We start from the raw sequence: 16,962 nt of genomic DNA, 5'->3' as shown, positions 1-16,962 counted from the left end.
ACTTCTGAACTGCGCAGTGACTCGCGCACGCTTATCGTCGCTAAAAAGCACGGGAGGTATTCTTCCTACTCAGTCATGTTGGCCATCCCTTCATTTTTCTGTCAGATGGAACATGAATGTGTGATTCAGCTCTGTGCCACTACTTAGCGCCTACCCCCCAGTGTTAAAATAAAAATTAAGAAATAATAATAACTAACAAAACGATCAGTACAATGGTACCTTGATTTTCGAGCATCTCGGAAGCTGAACGTTTCAGTTTTCGAACGCTGAGAACCAAGAAGTAAACGCGTCCATTTTTGAACGTGCCTCAGAAGTTGAACGGATTCCGCTGAGTGCTTTTTCCTCAATTTTCTCAATTGAAATTGCAGAACGCCCTTTGTGTCTCAGTTTTCGAACGTTCCAGAAGCCGAACGGTCTTCCAGAATGGATTACATTGGAAAACCGAGGTACCACAGTACCACTACAGATAACTATCAATTATTTAATTTATAATTCATACTGCTTAATGACTGTAATGAATGTTGTTATTTTGATTTAATTTATTCCCTACCCTTCACCCTAAGGTCCCGGAAGGTTATGAAAACATGTTAGTTTATGAGTGAAGCACTTTAAACAGCCATGGTGCCTCCACCCCACCCCACAGCCTCCTGGGAAGTGTAGTTTGTTAAGCATTCCGAGAGTTGTTAGGAGATTCTTATTCCCCTCGCAGAGCTTCCCAGTGTTCCCTGCGAAGAGGGGCTTACTGTTACATCCCCCTCCCCGTGAACTGTACGTCTGCGTGGGGAATAGGGGCCACCTCTCAGCACCCTTAACAAGATACAGTTAAAATATATACAGTGAAAACTTTAAATCTGGAAAACAGTGATAGAAACAGCAAGGTGATCGTTCAGAGATCCTGATCTCAAGCTGCGCAGGGCTTTACATAGCAAGACCAGTGTATTTTCATCATCATCGCAGTTCGGCCCCCTCATCCCAGTTCCAGTTCTTACTATGTCTTTGGGCTTGGCAAATCTGAGGTTTGTGTATCTTGGTGCTCGTGAAAACCTTCAAGCCAAAGTCCTGTAAAAAAAGCCAAGGAGCCATTATGAAACATTTTATAGCGCATAGACGGGGTGGGGGATTTTGTACATCAAAAAGTTTGATATACTGTATATAGAGTCATGGTGAAAAGGTAAAGGAACCGCTGATCATTAGCTCCAGTCGTGGCCGACTCTGGGGTTGCGGCACTCATCTCGCTTTACTGGCCAAGGGAGCCGGCGTACAGCTTCTGGGTCATGTGGACAGCATGACTAAGCCACTTCTGGTGAACCAGAGCAGCGCACGGAAACGCCGTTTACCTTTCCGCCAGAGCGGTACCTATTTATCTACTTGCACTTTGAGGTGCTTTCGAACTGCTAGGTAGGCAGGAGCAGGGACCGAGCAACGGGAGCTCACCCCGTCGCGGGGATTCGAACTGCCGACCTTCTGATCAGCAAGCCCTAGGCTCTGTGATTCAACCCACAGCGCCACCCACGTCCCTCAGAGGCATGGTAGTGAGGTGGAATTCTGACTCGCTCTTTCTCTCTTTCTAGCTAGCTAGAATGTCCAGTGCTTTGCCACAGTCAACCCCAGAAATGGCAACACATTGTTGTTGTTTAGTCGTTTAGTCGTGTCCAACTCTTCGTGACCCCATGGACCAGAGCACACCAGGCACTCCTGTCTTCCACTGCCTCCCGCAGTTTGGTCAAACTCATGCTGGTAGCTTCGACAACACTATCCAACCATCTTGTCCTCTGTCATCCCCTTCTCCTTGTGACCTCCATCTTTCCTAACTTCAGGGTCTTTTCCAGGGAGTCTTCTCTTCTCATGAGGTGGCCAAAGTATTGGAGCCTCAGCTTCACGATCTGTCCTTCCAGTGAGCACTCAGGGCTGATTTCCTTAAGAATAGATGCGTTTGATCTTCTTGCAGTCCATGGGACTCTCAAGAGTCTCCTCCACCACCATAATTCAAAAGCATCAATTCTGCAGCAATCAGCCTTCTTTATGGTCCAGCTCTCACTTCCATACATCACTACTTGGAAAACTATAGCTTTAACTATACGGACCTTTGTCGGCAAGGTGATGTTTCGGCGTTCAAATTCCGAAACGTTTGTCAACGGAGACGATCAGAAACCGAGGTACCACTGTATTTCAGTGACCTTTAGTGCTCACCTTGAGAATTTCATAGGCGTCCCCTTCACCGTAAGTATAAGAATCAGGGCTGTAGCGGATGCCACCCACAATAATTGTTTTCCTTGTCTCACAGGGACGAGTGGCCATTTCGTTCAAATGAGGGTTATCATGTGGATAGCCTTTGAGGTTCTTCACAGGAAGCAAGTCATAAATCTGGAAATGAAGTAGTCACAATTCAGCACGACCCAAAATGCTTCGATACTTCTGATACTGGTGGTCATCCCCCAGTCCTTTATACCCAGCGCTTGTCCTATCTAGGGAGGGGAGGGGAAAATTCTACACTAATTGCCAAATTGATTCCAGGTGCCACCATCTATTGCTAACTTTTGGCACAGGGAAATAGGTCTGCTCCATGTTTTCCCACACATTTTCAAAAGTGGAGATGCTCTTCGGTTCTACTCATCCCTCATCCTCAGCTCATCTTATAATCAGAATAATGCTTTGCCTTTTTATATGGAACCAACAGTGTAATCTTGGACACGGCTATTCAGATTTTAGTCACATTGGGACTTACTCCCAGGTAAGGTATGTACAAGAGCACCTTAGGGTGTTCAAACTGCCTGACTTATATTGGCCTGGTTTGAGCTGAAGCCATGGTGTGTTTAACAAACCACAAGTTAACAACAGGCTGTTCCACATTGGACCAAACCAACCATTGCTTGTTTCTCCAAAGTTTGTTTGGCTTTCCAGATGTTTCTGCCTCTGCTACCTTATTTTCTTTTGTAATTTTAAGTTGTTTTAACCTTTTAAAAATATTGTGCAATACAGTGGGGCCTTGGTTTTTGAACGTAATCTGTTCGAGAAGACCATTCGACTTCCGAAATGTTTGAAATACAGAAGCCTCAAAACGTATGGAAAACTCAAACAGGAAGCCACCTCAGAAGTTCGACTTCTGAGGTGCGTTCGAAAACGGAAGCATTTACTTCTGGGTTTACAGCGTTTGAATTCCAAAATGTTTGTCAACAGAGACGTTCAAAAAACCGAGGTACCACTGTATATTGTTTTAATGTCAAATATGTGTTTTAATTGTTGTAGCCCTCCCTAGGACCTTAAGAAGAAGGATGAGTAATGAATTGAAATAATTATTATTATAATAAGAAGAAGATTTTGGATTTGATATCCCGCTTTATCACTACCCGAAGGAGTCTCAAAGCGGCTAACATTCTCCTTTCCCTTCCTCCCCCACAACAAACACTCTGTGAGGTGAGTGGGGCTGAGAGACTTCAGAGAAGTGTGACTGGCCCAAGGTCACCCAGCAGCTTCATGTGGAGGAGCGGAGACGCGAACCCGGTTCACCAGATTACAAGTCTACCGCTCTTAACCACTACACCAACTGGCTCTCAATAGTAATGATAGTAGTAAGAATGGCACCAAAGAGGCAGTATGGGTGATGGTGGAGCAGGAGAGAAAACAGCTCTGGAAATGTTCTACCTGAAGACAGTTTTAAAGGCAGCTTGAGACTCACAGTCCGAGGGGAGAGCTCAGCTTCGGGTTTCAAGAGATAGACACTCTTATCAACAGCATGGATGCCACAGAGGGAGTCTTTGGCGGATGCAAGAACGAGTCGCGTTTGGCTGCCAGGGAGCCCTTTGGGCTCAGTGAACCACAATTCCACCTGGACACATAAAAAAAAAGCCTTTGTTGAATTTGTTCCTGTACATAACAGCATGAAATAATCCCTCTTTGTTTTTGTTTTGTTTCATTGGGTTGCCCTCTGCCATTGGCAATGAGCTGATATTTACTGTCCAACCAGTAAAGGCGATGCTCTATTGGGTGAACAAAATGACATCTTCGGTGATGTCCTGGAGAACGAACTAGCTATTGGCCTCCGAGCTGATACGGCTCATCTTGGCTTGAGCCCAGCAGAGTATAAACACCCAGAGTCCGCAACGAAAGGATGAGGCAGGTATGGCTACATTGCTAAGCTTTATTACTACTCTATGCAGATATACAAATATACATCTTGTCTCTGGGAGAAACAGAGAGCAACTCCAACAAAGAACCGACAGTACAAAGGAAACAGGAAACGTCACATCCCGTCTCCCTTTCCCGTGGGAATCCAACAGTATCTGGACTGTGGAATGATAAACATAGCCCTGTGACTTGCAGCAGCTGCTCAGTGAGGGAAACAGAAACCAACAGGCCTCAGAGAGTCCCCACAGCCTTACCTTGTTTCTGAAGCAGTTCTCAACAGGGAAGTCTGCCGAGTGAGCAACAAGTTCTCCACTGGGCAAGACTGTGTACAGAAGCAAGCGGGCCAAGGGAGCAATGTCTGCGTCCACAGGGAGGTCCAGAGAGAATACCCCTTTGGCTGGTAAGCAGAGAATCACAAAAGCAGGCAGAGGAGAGAGAGGTTACGAGAATTAATTCCAATGTGGTCTCTTTGCCCGAGCTTCAGCTCTCAAGACAAGGAAACATTGAAGGGGTCGGCATGAGAACCAGAAGTCGAAAGCCCTCAGTTCCATGTGGCACTCATAACTCTAGCAACACTCTGGAGGGCATTTGCATAGCATGTTATTTTCTTGTAACAAGGCAGTGATGCTCCTGAATGCTAGTAGCTGGAAGCAGCAGGAGGGGAGAGGGGTCTTGAGTTCAAATCCTGTTTGTGGGCTTCCCATAACTGTCCTCTGGTTGGCCACTGTGTGAATAAGATGCTGGACAAGATGGGCCCCTGGCCCATCTTATTTTTTTATGTTTATGTTTATGTTTATTTTTTATTTTTATATTAAATTTATATACCACCCTATACCTGCAGGTCTCAGGGCGGTTCACAGGATAAAATAAGAATATAAAACCACAAAATACATAATCAAAATAAAAACAACCCAATAACATCCCCTTGCACTTCAATATGCAAAATAATTCATTATCTATGGCTACTGTCTTGCATAAAGGGATGTGGGTGGCGCTGTGGGTTAAACCACAGAGCCTAGGACTTGCCAATCAGAAGCTCGGCAGTTCGAATCCCCGTGACGGGGTGAGCTCCCGTTGCTCGGTCCCTGCTCCTGCCAACCTAGCAGTTCGAAAGCATGTCAAAGTGCAAGTAGATAAATAGGTACCACTCCAGCAGGAAGGTAAACGGCATTTCTGTGTGCTGCTCTGGTTCGCCAGAAGCGGCTTAGTCATGCTGGCCACTTACCCGGAAGCTGTACGCCGGCTCCCTCGGCCAATAAAGTGAGATGAGCGCCGCAACCTCAGAGTTACCCGTATTAGTACCAGCAATTACCCGTATTAGTACAATAATGCATATATGGCAAAACAAACAAATGGCAGTAATATTTGAGTGTAATATTGATGCTAAGTCGGTTCCATGGAATAAATTAAAACCTTTAAACTTCTGGTGATGGGGGTAAGAAACCATGCCCTCCCTGGCCAAGACCGGGCTCAGGGCGGCTAACATCAGGTATAAAAACAATTGATTAAAATACAACTTAAAAACCGGATACAACTTAAAATGCAGCCTCATTTCAGTGGAAGCCCAGATTAAAAACTGTTTGCGGGGGTGGGGGGGGAGAGAGAGAGAGAAAAGTCAAATCTTCACCATTTATTAATTTGTAAGATTTCTTACCTGGCCTTCCTCATGAGGCCCGAGAGGGGTGTGGGGGTTACAACACCACAATGCGCATTTTTAAAAACAGACAGAAGGAGAAGCAGCAAAACCATTCCAGGTGGGACAGCACCATTTCAATTGGAACGGAAATGGCAAGTGGCTGACTCCCACCAGGTTGGCATTCAAGTAGAGAAATGGAAAGGAGGTGGCATTTACCTTCACTATGTTCCACAGGCTGAACATGGATCCCCGAATGTACGACGCCCCCTTTAGCCATCACCTGCAAGGAAGGAGGAAGACCCCTGATGAGGGCGGAAGAGGACGAACGTCTAGTGGCCCTTGCAACTGGCAGGGTGGAACGTGGGGAGCCCAACAGTAGGGGGCGACAGAGGCAATGGCAGATGGAAACTGCTGGTTATAAATCTGTCCCATACTCTACCATGCTGTGACTGAGGGCAACACTGAAACTCAGCAGAAGGAAGGCGACAAGCAGTGACAAGCCCTGGACTGGTTCTAATGAAGAAGGTAGGTAGATGGGGTCTGGCTGAGGTTAGTGAAGTTGTGTCCATTTTGCCCTAATGGACCAGCCTCCATTGATTAACCAGGATTAACTGCAATAATAATAATAATAATAATAATAATAATAATAATAATAATAATAATAGGCCACTTCCGCCCTGCAGAGGAGGTGGGGTTGCGGGCTTCACAGCCCCACCACACACACACAGCAGCTGGAGGCCAGCCCCGCGCGATTGGGGGGATTCCCAGCTGCGTCACACTCTGGCCAGCCAATCAGCTGGCTCTGGGCGCGTGGCCTGTCCTATTTAATGCAGGACGCGGCCGGGGATCTCCCTCTTTCCCCGCCTGCCAGCTGTAACTGCTGTAACCAATAAAGTTTTGGCCTTATTTAGCCCAACAGCCTTAATAATTGTGCTATGTGTCTTTATTTCCATTGGGGGGGTTGGGAACTCGCCACGCAAATCATAATTTATGATGACTTATACCCTGCCCATCTGGCCAGGTCTCCCCAGCCACTCTGGGCAGCTCCCAACAGAATATTAAAAACACGACAAAACATCAAACATTAAAAACTTCCCTAAACAGGGCTGCCTTCAGATGTCTTCTAAAAGTCAGATAGCTGTTTTATTTCCTTGACATCTGATGGGAGGGCATTCCGCAGGGCGGGCGCCACTACCGAGAAGGCCCTCTGAGGGTGGAAGGCCCTCGGAGCTGGACCTCAGTGTCCAGGCTGGACGATGGAGGTGGAGACGCTCCTTCAGGTATACTGGGCCAAGGCCATTTAGGGCTTTCAAGGTCAACACCAACACTTTGAATCGTGCTTGGAAACGTACTGGGAGCCAATGTAGGTCTTTCAGGACTGGTGTTGTATGGTCTCAGTGGCCGCTCCCAGTCACCAGTCTAGCTGCTGCATTCCTGATTCATTGTAATTCTAGGTCACCTTCAAAGGCAGCCCCCCGTAGAGCGCATTGCAGTAGTCCAAGCGGGAGATGACTAGAGCATGCCCCACTAGGAGCATGCCCTCCTCCAGTATCTCTCTGCTGTGTTTTACAAGAGACCCCATCTGCAGTTTACCTTTAAAGCAGTTTTCATACCACTTTAAACAGCCGTGGCTTCCTCTGAAGAATTCTGGAAACTGGTTTGTTAAGGGTGCTGAAAGCCATGAGCATAGCCGGGGCGGCAAGGAGGGGCAGCTGCCCCCCCAAATCAATAAGGTAAAGGTAAAGGTACCCCTGCCCGTACGGGCCAGTCTTGCCAGACTCTGGGGTTGTGCGCCCATCTCACTTAAGAGGCCAGGGGCCAGCGCTGTCCGAAGACACTTCCGGGTCACGTGGCCAGCGTGACAAAGCTGCATCTGGCGAGCCAGAGCTGCACACGGAAACGCCGTTTACCTTCCCGCTGGTAAGCGGTCCCTATTTATCTACTTGCACCCGGAGGTGTTTTCGAACTGCTAGGTTGGCAGGCGCTGGGACCGAGCAGCGGGAGCGCACCCCGCCGCAGGGATTCGAACCGCCGACCTTTCGATCGGCAAGTCCTAGGCGCTGAGGCTTTAACCCACAGCGCCACCTGTGTCCCCAAATCAATAAAAGTCAATATAAAATAACTAGCTGAGGTTCTGCCGCCCCCCAGCGAAAGGCCTGCCCCCCTAACAAACTCGTGGTTCTACACATGCTGCAAGCTATTAAGATAAGGCCCCATTCTCGTCACAGAGATACAATCCTCAGAGTTCTCTGGGAAGAGGGCTTGATTGCTAAAAACACTCTGGGAATATGTATTTTCCATAGGCAATATAGTAAGGTACAACACAACAAACACAGTAGTAGTATGATAAGAAGAGTCAAAGCTTTGACAGAAGCTAACAGGTAGAAGAAGAAAAACTTCATGTTCTAAGGGCTTGCTTGAACAATGCAGTTTTTTAAAGGATGTCTGAAAGAAAGCAGAACCTCTGTGGGCAAGGACTTTGCCAGGACATATTTCAAAAAGTGAAAATCCAGGCATGTCGTCGAGCTTTTTTGGCCAAAAAATAGTTTTGAGCTATTTTTAAGGAAATTTGCCAAAATCTACACTTCTGACATGAGTTGCCATGCTTCCAGATTTTCCCGGACATTTCAGCAATTTCCCACCCAGACACTGTTTACGGGGCCTAAATCCCAGCTAGGTCCAAGAAATTTTGGAAATATGGCAGCCCTAGTCTCTGCCACCCTGAGGTTCAGCCCCTGGCAGAGGCGAACCAAATCTCAGAAGTTGCCCATAGTGCCCCACCTGATAATGTCAGGGACTTCATATGTATAAGGCAAATATGGCTGCTATAATATCGATCGTTTCAGCTCCAAGCCACCTAACCCCGTCTTATCAACAGTTATCAGACCAATGGCCAGGTTTCTCTCTGACCTATTTGCACGTGCAGCAACCAAGACGCAGCAATGGCACTAATCAATGGCAGAGGTCCTTCCCTGCTGTACGACCTAAGATTCAGCCCCCCTGGGTGGTCCCTCACTGTTCTAGCCCAAGGCACTGAAACAAAGATCTCTCCATTTGGGCTTACCAGGTAGTGAAAGTGAATCTTCTTATCTTCCACCAGCCCAGGCTTCAGGCTGTAATGCACTCGAACTGGCTGAGTATGACCGCAGCTTAAAGTCCCAGGAACGGGCTCAATGTGGACGTAGCTTTCGCTTGGTGAATAAAAGCGTGAGGCTGAATGAGAGGCGCCCTGGTGATGGGGACTGAGCCAGCCCCATTCATGGCACACCAAGCCTGAATTATAAATTGCCTGGTTTAAAAACAAAAAGAGGGGAGAGGAAAGGCACGGATGCCTCAGTGACGTTAGCGTACAACAAAATGCAATACAGTCATAGTTGGATCCCAAACGTCTTGTGAGTCGAATGTTTTGGCTCCCGAACACCGCAAACCCGGAAGTGAGTGTTCCGGGTTGTGAACGTTCTTTGGAAGCCGAATGTCCAATGCGGCTTCCAATTGGCTGCAGGAAGCTCCTGCAGCCAATCAGAAGCAGCATCTTGGTTGTCAAATGTTTTCAGAAGTCGGATGGATTTCCGGAGCGGATTTCATTTGACAACCGAGGTACGACAGTAATAATTTTCTTTATTTCATAAAATTCACATACCGCTTGACTGTAAAAAAACAAAAACAAAACCCACACTCAAAACAGTTTAGCAAAAGAATAAAATAATGAAATCAACAGTAAAAATAAAATAAAATCAAAACCACCTATTTAAAAACATTGGAAGAAAATAATTAAAATCAACAAAGAAGCAGATTAAAAGATAAATCATGCCCAAAGATTCTAAAGAGATCAGCAGAGGTGACCATCCGATCTCTGCTTAAAAACCTCCAAGGAAGGGAAGTCCACCACATTCCAGGGTCCTCTCTTCCACTGCCAAACAGCTCTTATCCTTCTTCCTAATGTTTAGCCAGAATCTCCTTTCTAACTACCCTCTGGAGCAGCAGCAACAAACGAACTGGCTCCATCTTCCATGTGCCGATGGTCCTTCAGATATCTGAAGATGGCTCTTTCATCTCCGCTTGGTCTCCTCTTCTCCAGGCTAAACATACCCAACTCCCTCAGTTGTTCCTCATCAGGCTTGGTTAATGTGAAAGCTCTCCCTTGTTTCCCCTCCAGTCCCCAGGAACACTCACCTGGATCCTGATAGAACTATCCGTGAGGCTGGTCGTGTTGACGGAAAACTGGAAAATCCCCTGGTGGTCAGTTGTGTAGTTGATTCTGTGTCCTGATTGATCAACACGGATCTCAACGGTTTTGTTGGCCATCGGAACACTGGCACCGTCCACGAGCTTTGCCTGGGTGGGCAGAGGCCAATAAACAGCAAAGACTTTTATTTCAGACAGGGAACTACATTGGCAAATAAATTGGGAGCACTGCAGTGTCTTATTTCATTGTTGCATTTTCCATTAAATTCCATTGTACAGGGGGATTATTGGGTGGTCTTTAGTTTTATTATGTATTTTGTGGTTTTTATATTGCTATTTTATCTCGTGAACCACCCTGAGATCTATGGGTATAGGGTAGTATACCAATTTAATTTATTAATAGTAATAATAATAATAATAATAATACCTGCCCAAAAAGTGGGATACCAGGCTTGTAGTAAGTGTCCACCTTTTCAAAGGTAACTGTGCTGAGAGTTGCAGTAATTGTGGAGAAAGTATTTCCAGTCAGTTCCACCCCTGCGAAAAATGAAACAACAAATTTAGTGGGAGAGGTGAGGAGGTGCCTTACAATAAGTTAGATTCCTTTACAAAAAAGCCAGAAGCTTTTCTTTTAGGTGCTGAGATTCCAAGGGAACAGAAAAGACTGTTTATGTATGCGATGACAGCTGTGTGGATGCTATTTGCCCAGAGATGGAAAGAAGACAAAATCCTTACCAGAAAGCCACTTCCATCCTTCGAAGGAGGTGGAGTTGTGGGCCGAGCCTCACGCGATTGGGGGATTCCCAGCAGCGTCATCCCCTGGCCAGCCAATCGGCTGGCTCTGGGGGCATGGCCTGCCCTATTTAAGGAAGGACGCGGCTGAGGATCTCCCTCTTTGCCGCCTGCCAGCTGTTCTAGTTTTTCCCACTCTCCCGCCCTATAAGGTTTTCGTTCCTTGACCTTGCTATGGACTTTGGTTGGTCGCCGTTGAGGGGCCTGGTAGAATTTTTCCACTTGGCAAATTGGCACCAGCCACTTGGTTTGCGCCTACCTTGTAGCAAACCACAACTTTCTTGGTATTGGCGGTTAGGCATTGGGATTATTCTGTAGTTGGAAGAGGGGAGGAAGCGCCATCACCTGCCCCACATATTGAAGGGTAGTCCGGTAAAGGATTCCGGGGGGCGTGGCCCTGTCCGAAGCCTATGGAGGTGAGGGCCTAAGGCATGCCCCCAAGCGGTGACCCCGGGGGAGTTCCTAGTTGATGTGCATCAGCAGGACTCCCCCTACTGGTGGTTAACCCTTCCTGGACTTCAAACGGACGGGCTGAAGTCAGATATAGTTGGTTAGGACCAATGCCTAACCCAATACCACTCATCACCTGTAACCAATAAAGTTGTGGCCTTATTTAGCCCATTAACCTTAATATTTGTGTCATGTGTCTTTATTTCCACTGGGGGGGGGGCAGGAACTCGCCACGCAAGAGAATGGCAGCTCAAGTTGATGGACTATGCTGAAATGGCAAAAACGACCGGAAAAATCAGAAATCAGGAAGACCAAATTTTTAATAAGGAATGGGGGAAATTTATAATTTATCTTAAAAACCATTGCAAACAGTTAAAACCATTAGCGGGATTGCATTAACACTTGTAATGTAACGACAACAATGGATATAAAAATCTGGACTATTATAAAAGATGCAGTAGGAAAAGTTTAACAATGAGATCCACAAAGGGGAGGAGGGAAGTCCAGGAGATTCTTGGGAATCTTGCTTTTTATATGATCGGTTGTGGTGTGAATGTAAATTATAATATGGAAAATCAAATAAATAAATTTCTGTTTCGAAAAATAAAAAAATACAATAAGTCAGATTCATGGTCCATCAAGCCCAGTTTTGTCAACACTGGCTGCTAGCAGTGCTTCTGGACAGGGACATTTCCCAGCTCTGCCTGGAGATGTTCAGCTGGCGATCTTTTCGCATGCGAAGCTGATGCTCTAACCCTGAGCTATGACCCTCTATTTAAACAGGAATGTAGAAAGTTGCCTGGCGCCGAGTCAGACTCTACACTGCCTGGAAGAGGCTCTCCAGAGTTCCAGAAAGGATTCTCTAGCCAGCCCTCAGGATTGGAAAAAGGCTGTCCGAATCTGGGTCCTTCTGAATGGAAAGTGAATGTTCAGCCACTGGTCAGCACAACCTGCTGTTGTGTTGAATGGGCACTCTGCACATGCCCCAACATGGACTTTTTGTGGCCACGCTGCCCCCAACCCAGTTCTGATCAACACACCCGGCCCTTCTGTTCCACAAAACCCACCGGTGCCTTCCTCAACGATCTTGCCCTCCACTTCAAGTTTCATCTCAGACGAATCCCTCTTCATCTGAAAAACTTTCGTTTTCACCACCTGAGAGAAGCAGCCGTTTGCATTGGCCTATTTGGGAAGCCAAAGATTTGCAAAGTTGTTAACAACGACAACGACAATTTCTTTCCTGTCCTAGTGTTATTATTGCTATACTACTATTCAACAAAATTATAAACTATAGAAGCCACTGAAGCTGTTTACGAGATAAAAGTAGGATAAAACACAAGAACGTAAGCTCTGCAAACCATGCCAGTGTTTCAAACTCTGGAAACGACTAAACAATAAAACCATCTTTACAAATTCTATAAACAACAAAAGTGACTCCAAATTCCAGCCCTGCCCATGTTTGAATCATGACAGAAACACATTCTGGGTATACATCTGCAACCCAGACCTACCCAAGCCAACTGGCTCGTTCTGCAACACCACAGTGCAGTGGCGTAGCGTGGGGGGTGCAGGGGGGCCGGCTGCACCGGGCGCAACATCTGGGGGGCGCGCTCGCACTCCCAGCTCTCTGCCCCTACCTGGCTCACTCACTCTCTCTCACTGCAGTGCTGGCTGTGCGAATCCGATCTGAGCCGCCGGGTCGCCGCCCACTGTGGAGGGGGTGGGTGCCAGGCGTGCAGTGCGGAGAGAGAGCGAGGGACTATCTGGGGGAGGGACAGTGCAGTGGCCGCCCAGCGCAGCGCTGAGCGCGGGAGAGAACCACACCAGACCAGACCAGGCAGCAGCAAGAAGAAGCTGGCAGCGGCGGCAGGTTAGGGGTTAGGGGGCGCAAATTACTTGCTTTGCCCCGGGTGCTGACAACCCACGCTACGCCGCTGCCACAGTGTGGAAGTGCTGCTGTAAGCCTTTAATGACCCAGAAGCAGATTTTTTAAAGGACCACCTTGAAATATATGAACCTGCCTGGGTCTTCAGCTTGGCATCAGAGGACCTGCTCTCTAGCCCGTTGTTAGCAGATATTTGATAGATGGGTCCTAGCAACAGAGCCTGGTTGACAGTGGCACTGTAACTCTGGAATTTTCTCTGGGAAATTTATCCAAATCTTTCCCTTCCCATCTTTAGATAGATGCTGAACGTCTCTCTCTCTCCCTACCCCCTTTTTATTTTGTTTCAGAGAGCACTGTTAAATTATTATTTTTAAATGTTGGTATTAATGCTGCTGTGTTTTATATTTTAAATACTATAGTTATATTTATCAGTGAATTTTATTTTTGAGCAAGCCACTTCTGAGGTTTTTGTGGGGCGAAAGCAAGCTGTAAAAGTCATTTAAATAAATAAACAACATCATCCCAAATTAAAAACAAAAACAACAAACAACTGTAGGAGTGCAAATATCCAGAGTGTGGGGCCAGGTGGGGTTACTATGAGGAATTATAAAATATGCATCAAGCCATTGTGTCCATGATGAATGCATTGTGTTGACTGGGTTTGATTCACTGCCAATAATTTCTGATCAAATCCCACAACCCTCTGCATCTCTGGCCATTTCCTCTACTGCCCATTTCTCTCTTGCTTCACAAGTCACGTACACACTTAGACAGGCAGGCGTCCTGGGTCCTCAAAGATAATGGGCAGTTTCATCAATGTAGATTTCTTATACAGTGGTGCCCCGCAAGACGAATGCCTCGCAAGATGGAAAACCCGCTAGACGAAGGGGTTTTCCGTTTTGGAGGTGCTTCGCAAAATGAATTTCCTATGGGCTTGCTTCGCAAGACGAAAATGTCTTGCGAGTTCCTGCGGGGGTTTTTTCCTCCCCCCTTTTTCCCAAGCTGCTAAGCCGCTTAACAGCTGATCCGCTAAGCTGCTAAACCGCTTAACAGCTGATCTGCTAAGACGCTTATCAGCTGATCCGCTAAGCCGCTAATAGCGCTAATCCGTAAGCCGCTAATGGGCTTGCTTCGCAAGACGAAAAAATCGCAAGACGAAGAGACTCGCGGAACGGATTCTTTTCGTCTTGCGAGGCACCACTGTATATTAATCTTTGGATGTTAATCTTAGGGCCAGGAAACAGGTTTCACATTAAGGTGATAATGGTCACTGTCCTCCTGGCCATCCTTCTTATCATGTGTACCGATTGTTGATGACCTCCGGCGTTGCTGCATGCACCCCTTTGTTGTTTTCATTCATTTACTCCAAAGTATGCATGCCTAACTAGTGTTTATAGTTTAACTTTGTCCCCACTTGGGGTTTGTTTAAATGCTCAGAGGAAATCTGATTGGTTCTTACGCACACTCTGTAAAAAGTTCTTTTGTGAATAAAATGACCTGGGCTGAGGGGGGCTGGAGACTCAGAGAGAGACTATCATACGCACCCCTCCCAGAGTCTTGCTGGTTCAAGCCTCTGTGTGTATTCTTATTAATCAGAGTTCAATCCTTCCTTTACTTTGTGAACGCCTCAACAACAATAAAGCCATTTATAGAATTCAAAGAACATGGAATCATAGAAGTGAAGAGTTGGAACGGACCCCAAGGGTCATCTATATGCTATATGTAGAATGGCTGACTCTCACTCCAGGAGAAGACTTGTTGTTGTTGTTGTTTTTGTTTGGGGTGTGTGTGAAATAGCTGCCCAAATGGTTTGATGATGGATAGCGGTCTAATTTCAACTGGTAACTTAGTCCAGATGGCTGGAGCTGCAGCACTAAAAGTCCAGCTTCTGGCAGAAATCAAGTCCTCTGCTGGGGCACGTTGTCACCACTGAGAAGACTTTGGCTGTCCAAGTCTTCCTTTAGCTTCTTTTAACTCCCAGCCCTAACTGGGGATGCTGAGAATCAGTCCTGAGACCTCCTGCATGCAAAGGAGATGTTCTTCTCCTGAGCTGCAACCCTTCCCAGCTAAGACTGTAAATCTGTACTGAGCCTAAGTTTTATTTTGGAGACTCACCTCTCCACTGAACTCTTCACATACACCCCCCAGCTCTGCCCAGGAACATGAGCTTGTGTAACTGCTGTACCGTCGGTTTGCGGCATCGTTGTACTTCCGGCAAACACGTATCTTCACCTGTCCAGGAACGGGCATCCCATAGGTGTACCTGGAGACAGAAACAGTCATAGATAGCATTGATCAAGGGCTTATTCCTCCATGCTTTGCAGGCAGGATCTATGCTTTAAATCTTTGAGTGCTCATTTCGGGGGTTATTTTTTCTCCAGAGCTTTCCCCGTGAAAACCCACTCTCTACCGCTGAATCAGAGCAAATGGCAAACCACGGAAAATCCAGATTTGTTGCATTTCAGCTTTAAAGAGCAGGTTTTTGTGGGGGAAACTCTGGGGTGTAAGAAAAACTGCTCCGACACAGAGTTGTGTGCAGGGTCAACTTACCCATAGGCACTAGGGGTGTGGGGCACCCGGGTGCTGGGCAGTTTTTTGCACCCCGGTGCCACATATGCTAAAGACAGCCCTGGTTGTGTGGCAGTTAGTGTGGGGAAGACCTCAGAAAGGATACAGAGATATAGGGAACATTGACAAGACTGCCTCTTTAAAAAAAACTTTATATTTTTCGTGAGTGCTTATTGTCCGGAGTTTGGTGAAGAAGTTACTAGATTGGACTTTCCATCCCTCTAGACCAATATTGTCTACTCTGACTTCCAGCAGCTTCTCTCCAGGGTCTGTGGTAGAGAAAGGGTCTTAGATACTGTTAGAATTCCTGCTCCATGATTGCAGTCATGGGATTGTTGTCTTTCACATGACGGTATATGTTGGGAAGTGACGGAGACAGGATGTTTGTGTTACTGTGTTCCGTGAAGTGGGACTATTGTCCTTTGTTCTTTTTCTCTTTGCTGTCTGATGCTAGAGAGAGAAGGAGCCATGTTGCAGTGCTCCGTGCGTGTTTATATGTAAATAAAGTAGATTAGCCAAAATGCTGAGTTGCTGAGGTCTGTCATGCAAGGTGTGCAAACTCTGCGGATCCCTAAGTGTGCCGGTATCGGTTGGCAGCGGTCGCTGTGATGTTCAGGCAGAAGAAAGCTTTTGAAACTCCCAAACAATCGACCAGGAGGGAGGGAACATGCCTGTCGGACATGTGTCTCTGCCAGGGTCCTCCTCGAGTGTAGGCTGAACTCCTGACAGATACCACATTTAGTAACCACAATGAAGTAAATTCTGAATGTGATGGGTGGACTTGAAGTGATGCCAGTTTCCCAACTTCTGGTTTAAAGTCACTTAGCAGGAGTCTTGACTCACCACCTGCAGCACCTACCACCAACACCCCGTTGCCTCCCAGCATCTCCCCTAGGTTGCCTCCACTTTGGGAAGCACTACCCTCGTCCCACCGAGAAGTCCCACTTACACTCCACAAACAGTCACTTCCAGTTCCTCGGCCAGAATCGTGATGACCTCAGGTGCCTTCACCACAACTTTGAATTTGGGTAATACTACAGAAGGGGAGAGAAGAGGGGAGGTGAAGGAAAGCTTTGGCTGGACTTGCAAACCTCACCTCTAAGATTCCAAAACAGCCTATCGGCCGTTCCTCCACTGTATTATTATTATTATTATTATTATTATTATTATTATTATTATTATTACCCTGCCCATCTGGCTGAGTTTCCCCAGCCACTCTGGGCGGTTCCCAACAGAATATTAAAAACACGATAAAACATCAAACATTAAAAACTTCCCTAAACAGGGCTGCCTTCAGATGTCTTCTAAAAGTCAGATAGTT

The 16,962-nt window shown here is 46.7% G+C and overlaps 1 protein-coding gene across 1 annotated transcript in view; it reads right to left on the bottom strand.

Annotated features, from left to right (window-relative positions):
- LOC309364328 (alpha-2-macroglobulin-like) overlaps window positions 1-16,962 on the bottom strand; it is a 62,035-nt gene that overhangs the window by 34,559 nt on the left and 10,514 nt on the right. The window contains exons 7-17 of the mRNA XM_081901308.1: window positions 16,591-16,675; window positions 15,189-15,336; window positions 12,256-12,370; window positions 10,374-10,483; window positions 9,935-10,096; window positions 8,826-9,050; window positions 5,978-6,041; window positions 4,380-4,522; window positions 3,677-3,826; window positions 2,191-2,364; window positions 990-1,059 (exon numbers count right to left, since the gene is read on the bottom strand). Of these exons, the coding sequence (XP_081757434.1) occupies window positions 990-1,059; window positions 2,191-2,364; window positions 3,677-3,826; window positions 4,380-4,522; window positions 5,978-6,041; window positions 8,826-9,050; window positions 9,935-10,096; window positions 10,374-10,483; window positions 12,256-12,370; window positions 15,189-15,336; window positions 16,591-16,675 (1,446 nt within the window). The remainder of the gene's footprint in view (window positions 1-989; window positions 1,060-2,190; window positions 2,365-3,676; window positions 3,827-4,379; window positions 4,523-5,977; window positions 6,042-8,825; window positions 9,051-9,934; window positions 10,097-10,373; window positions 10,484-12,255; window positions 12,371-15,188; window positions 15,337-16,590; window positions 16,676-16,962) is intronic.

This window comes from Podarcis melisellensis (genome assembly GCF_964234715.1).
Source record: "Podarcis melisellensis genome assembly, chromosome: 2".
NCBI classification, from domain to species: Eukaryota; Metazoa; Chordata; class Lepidosauria; order Squamata; family Lacertidae; genus Podarcis; species Podarcis melisellensis.
Note: the sequence above shows the minus strand (reverse complement) of the source record. Positions and strands in the feature narration are given on the sequence as shown.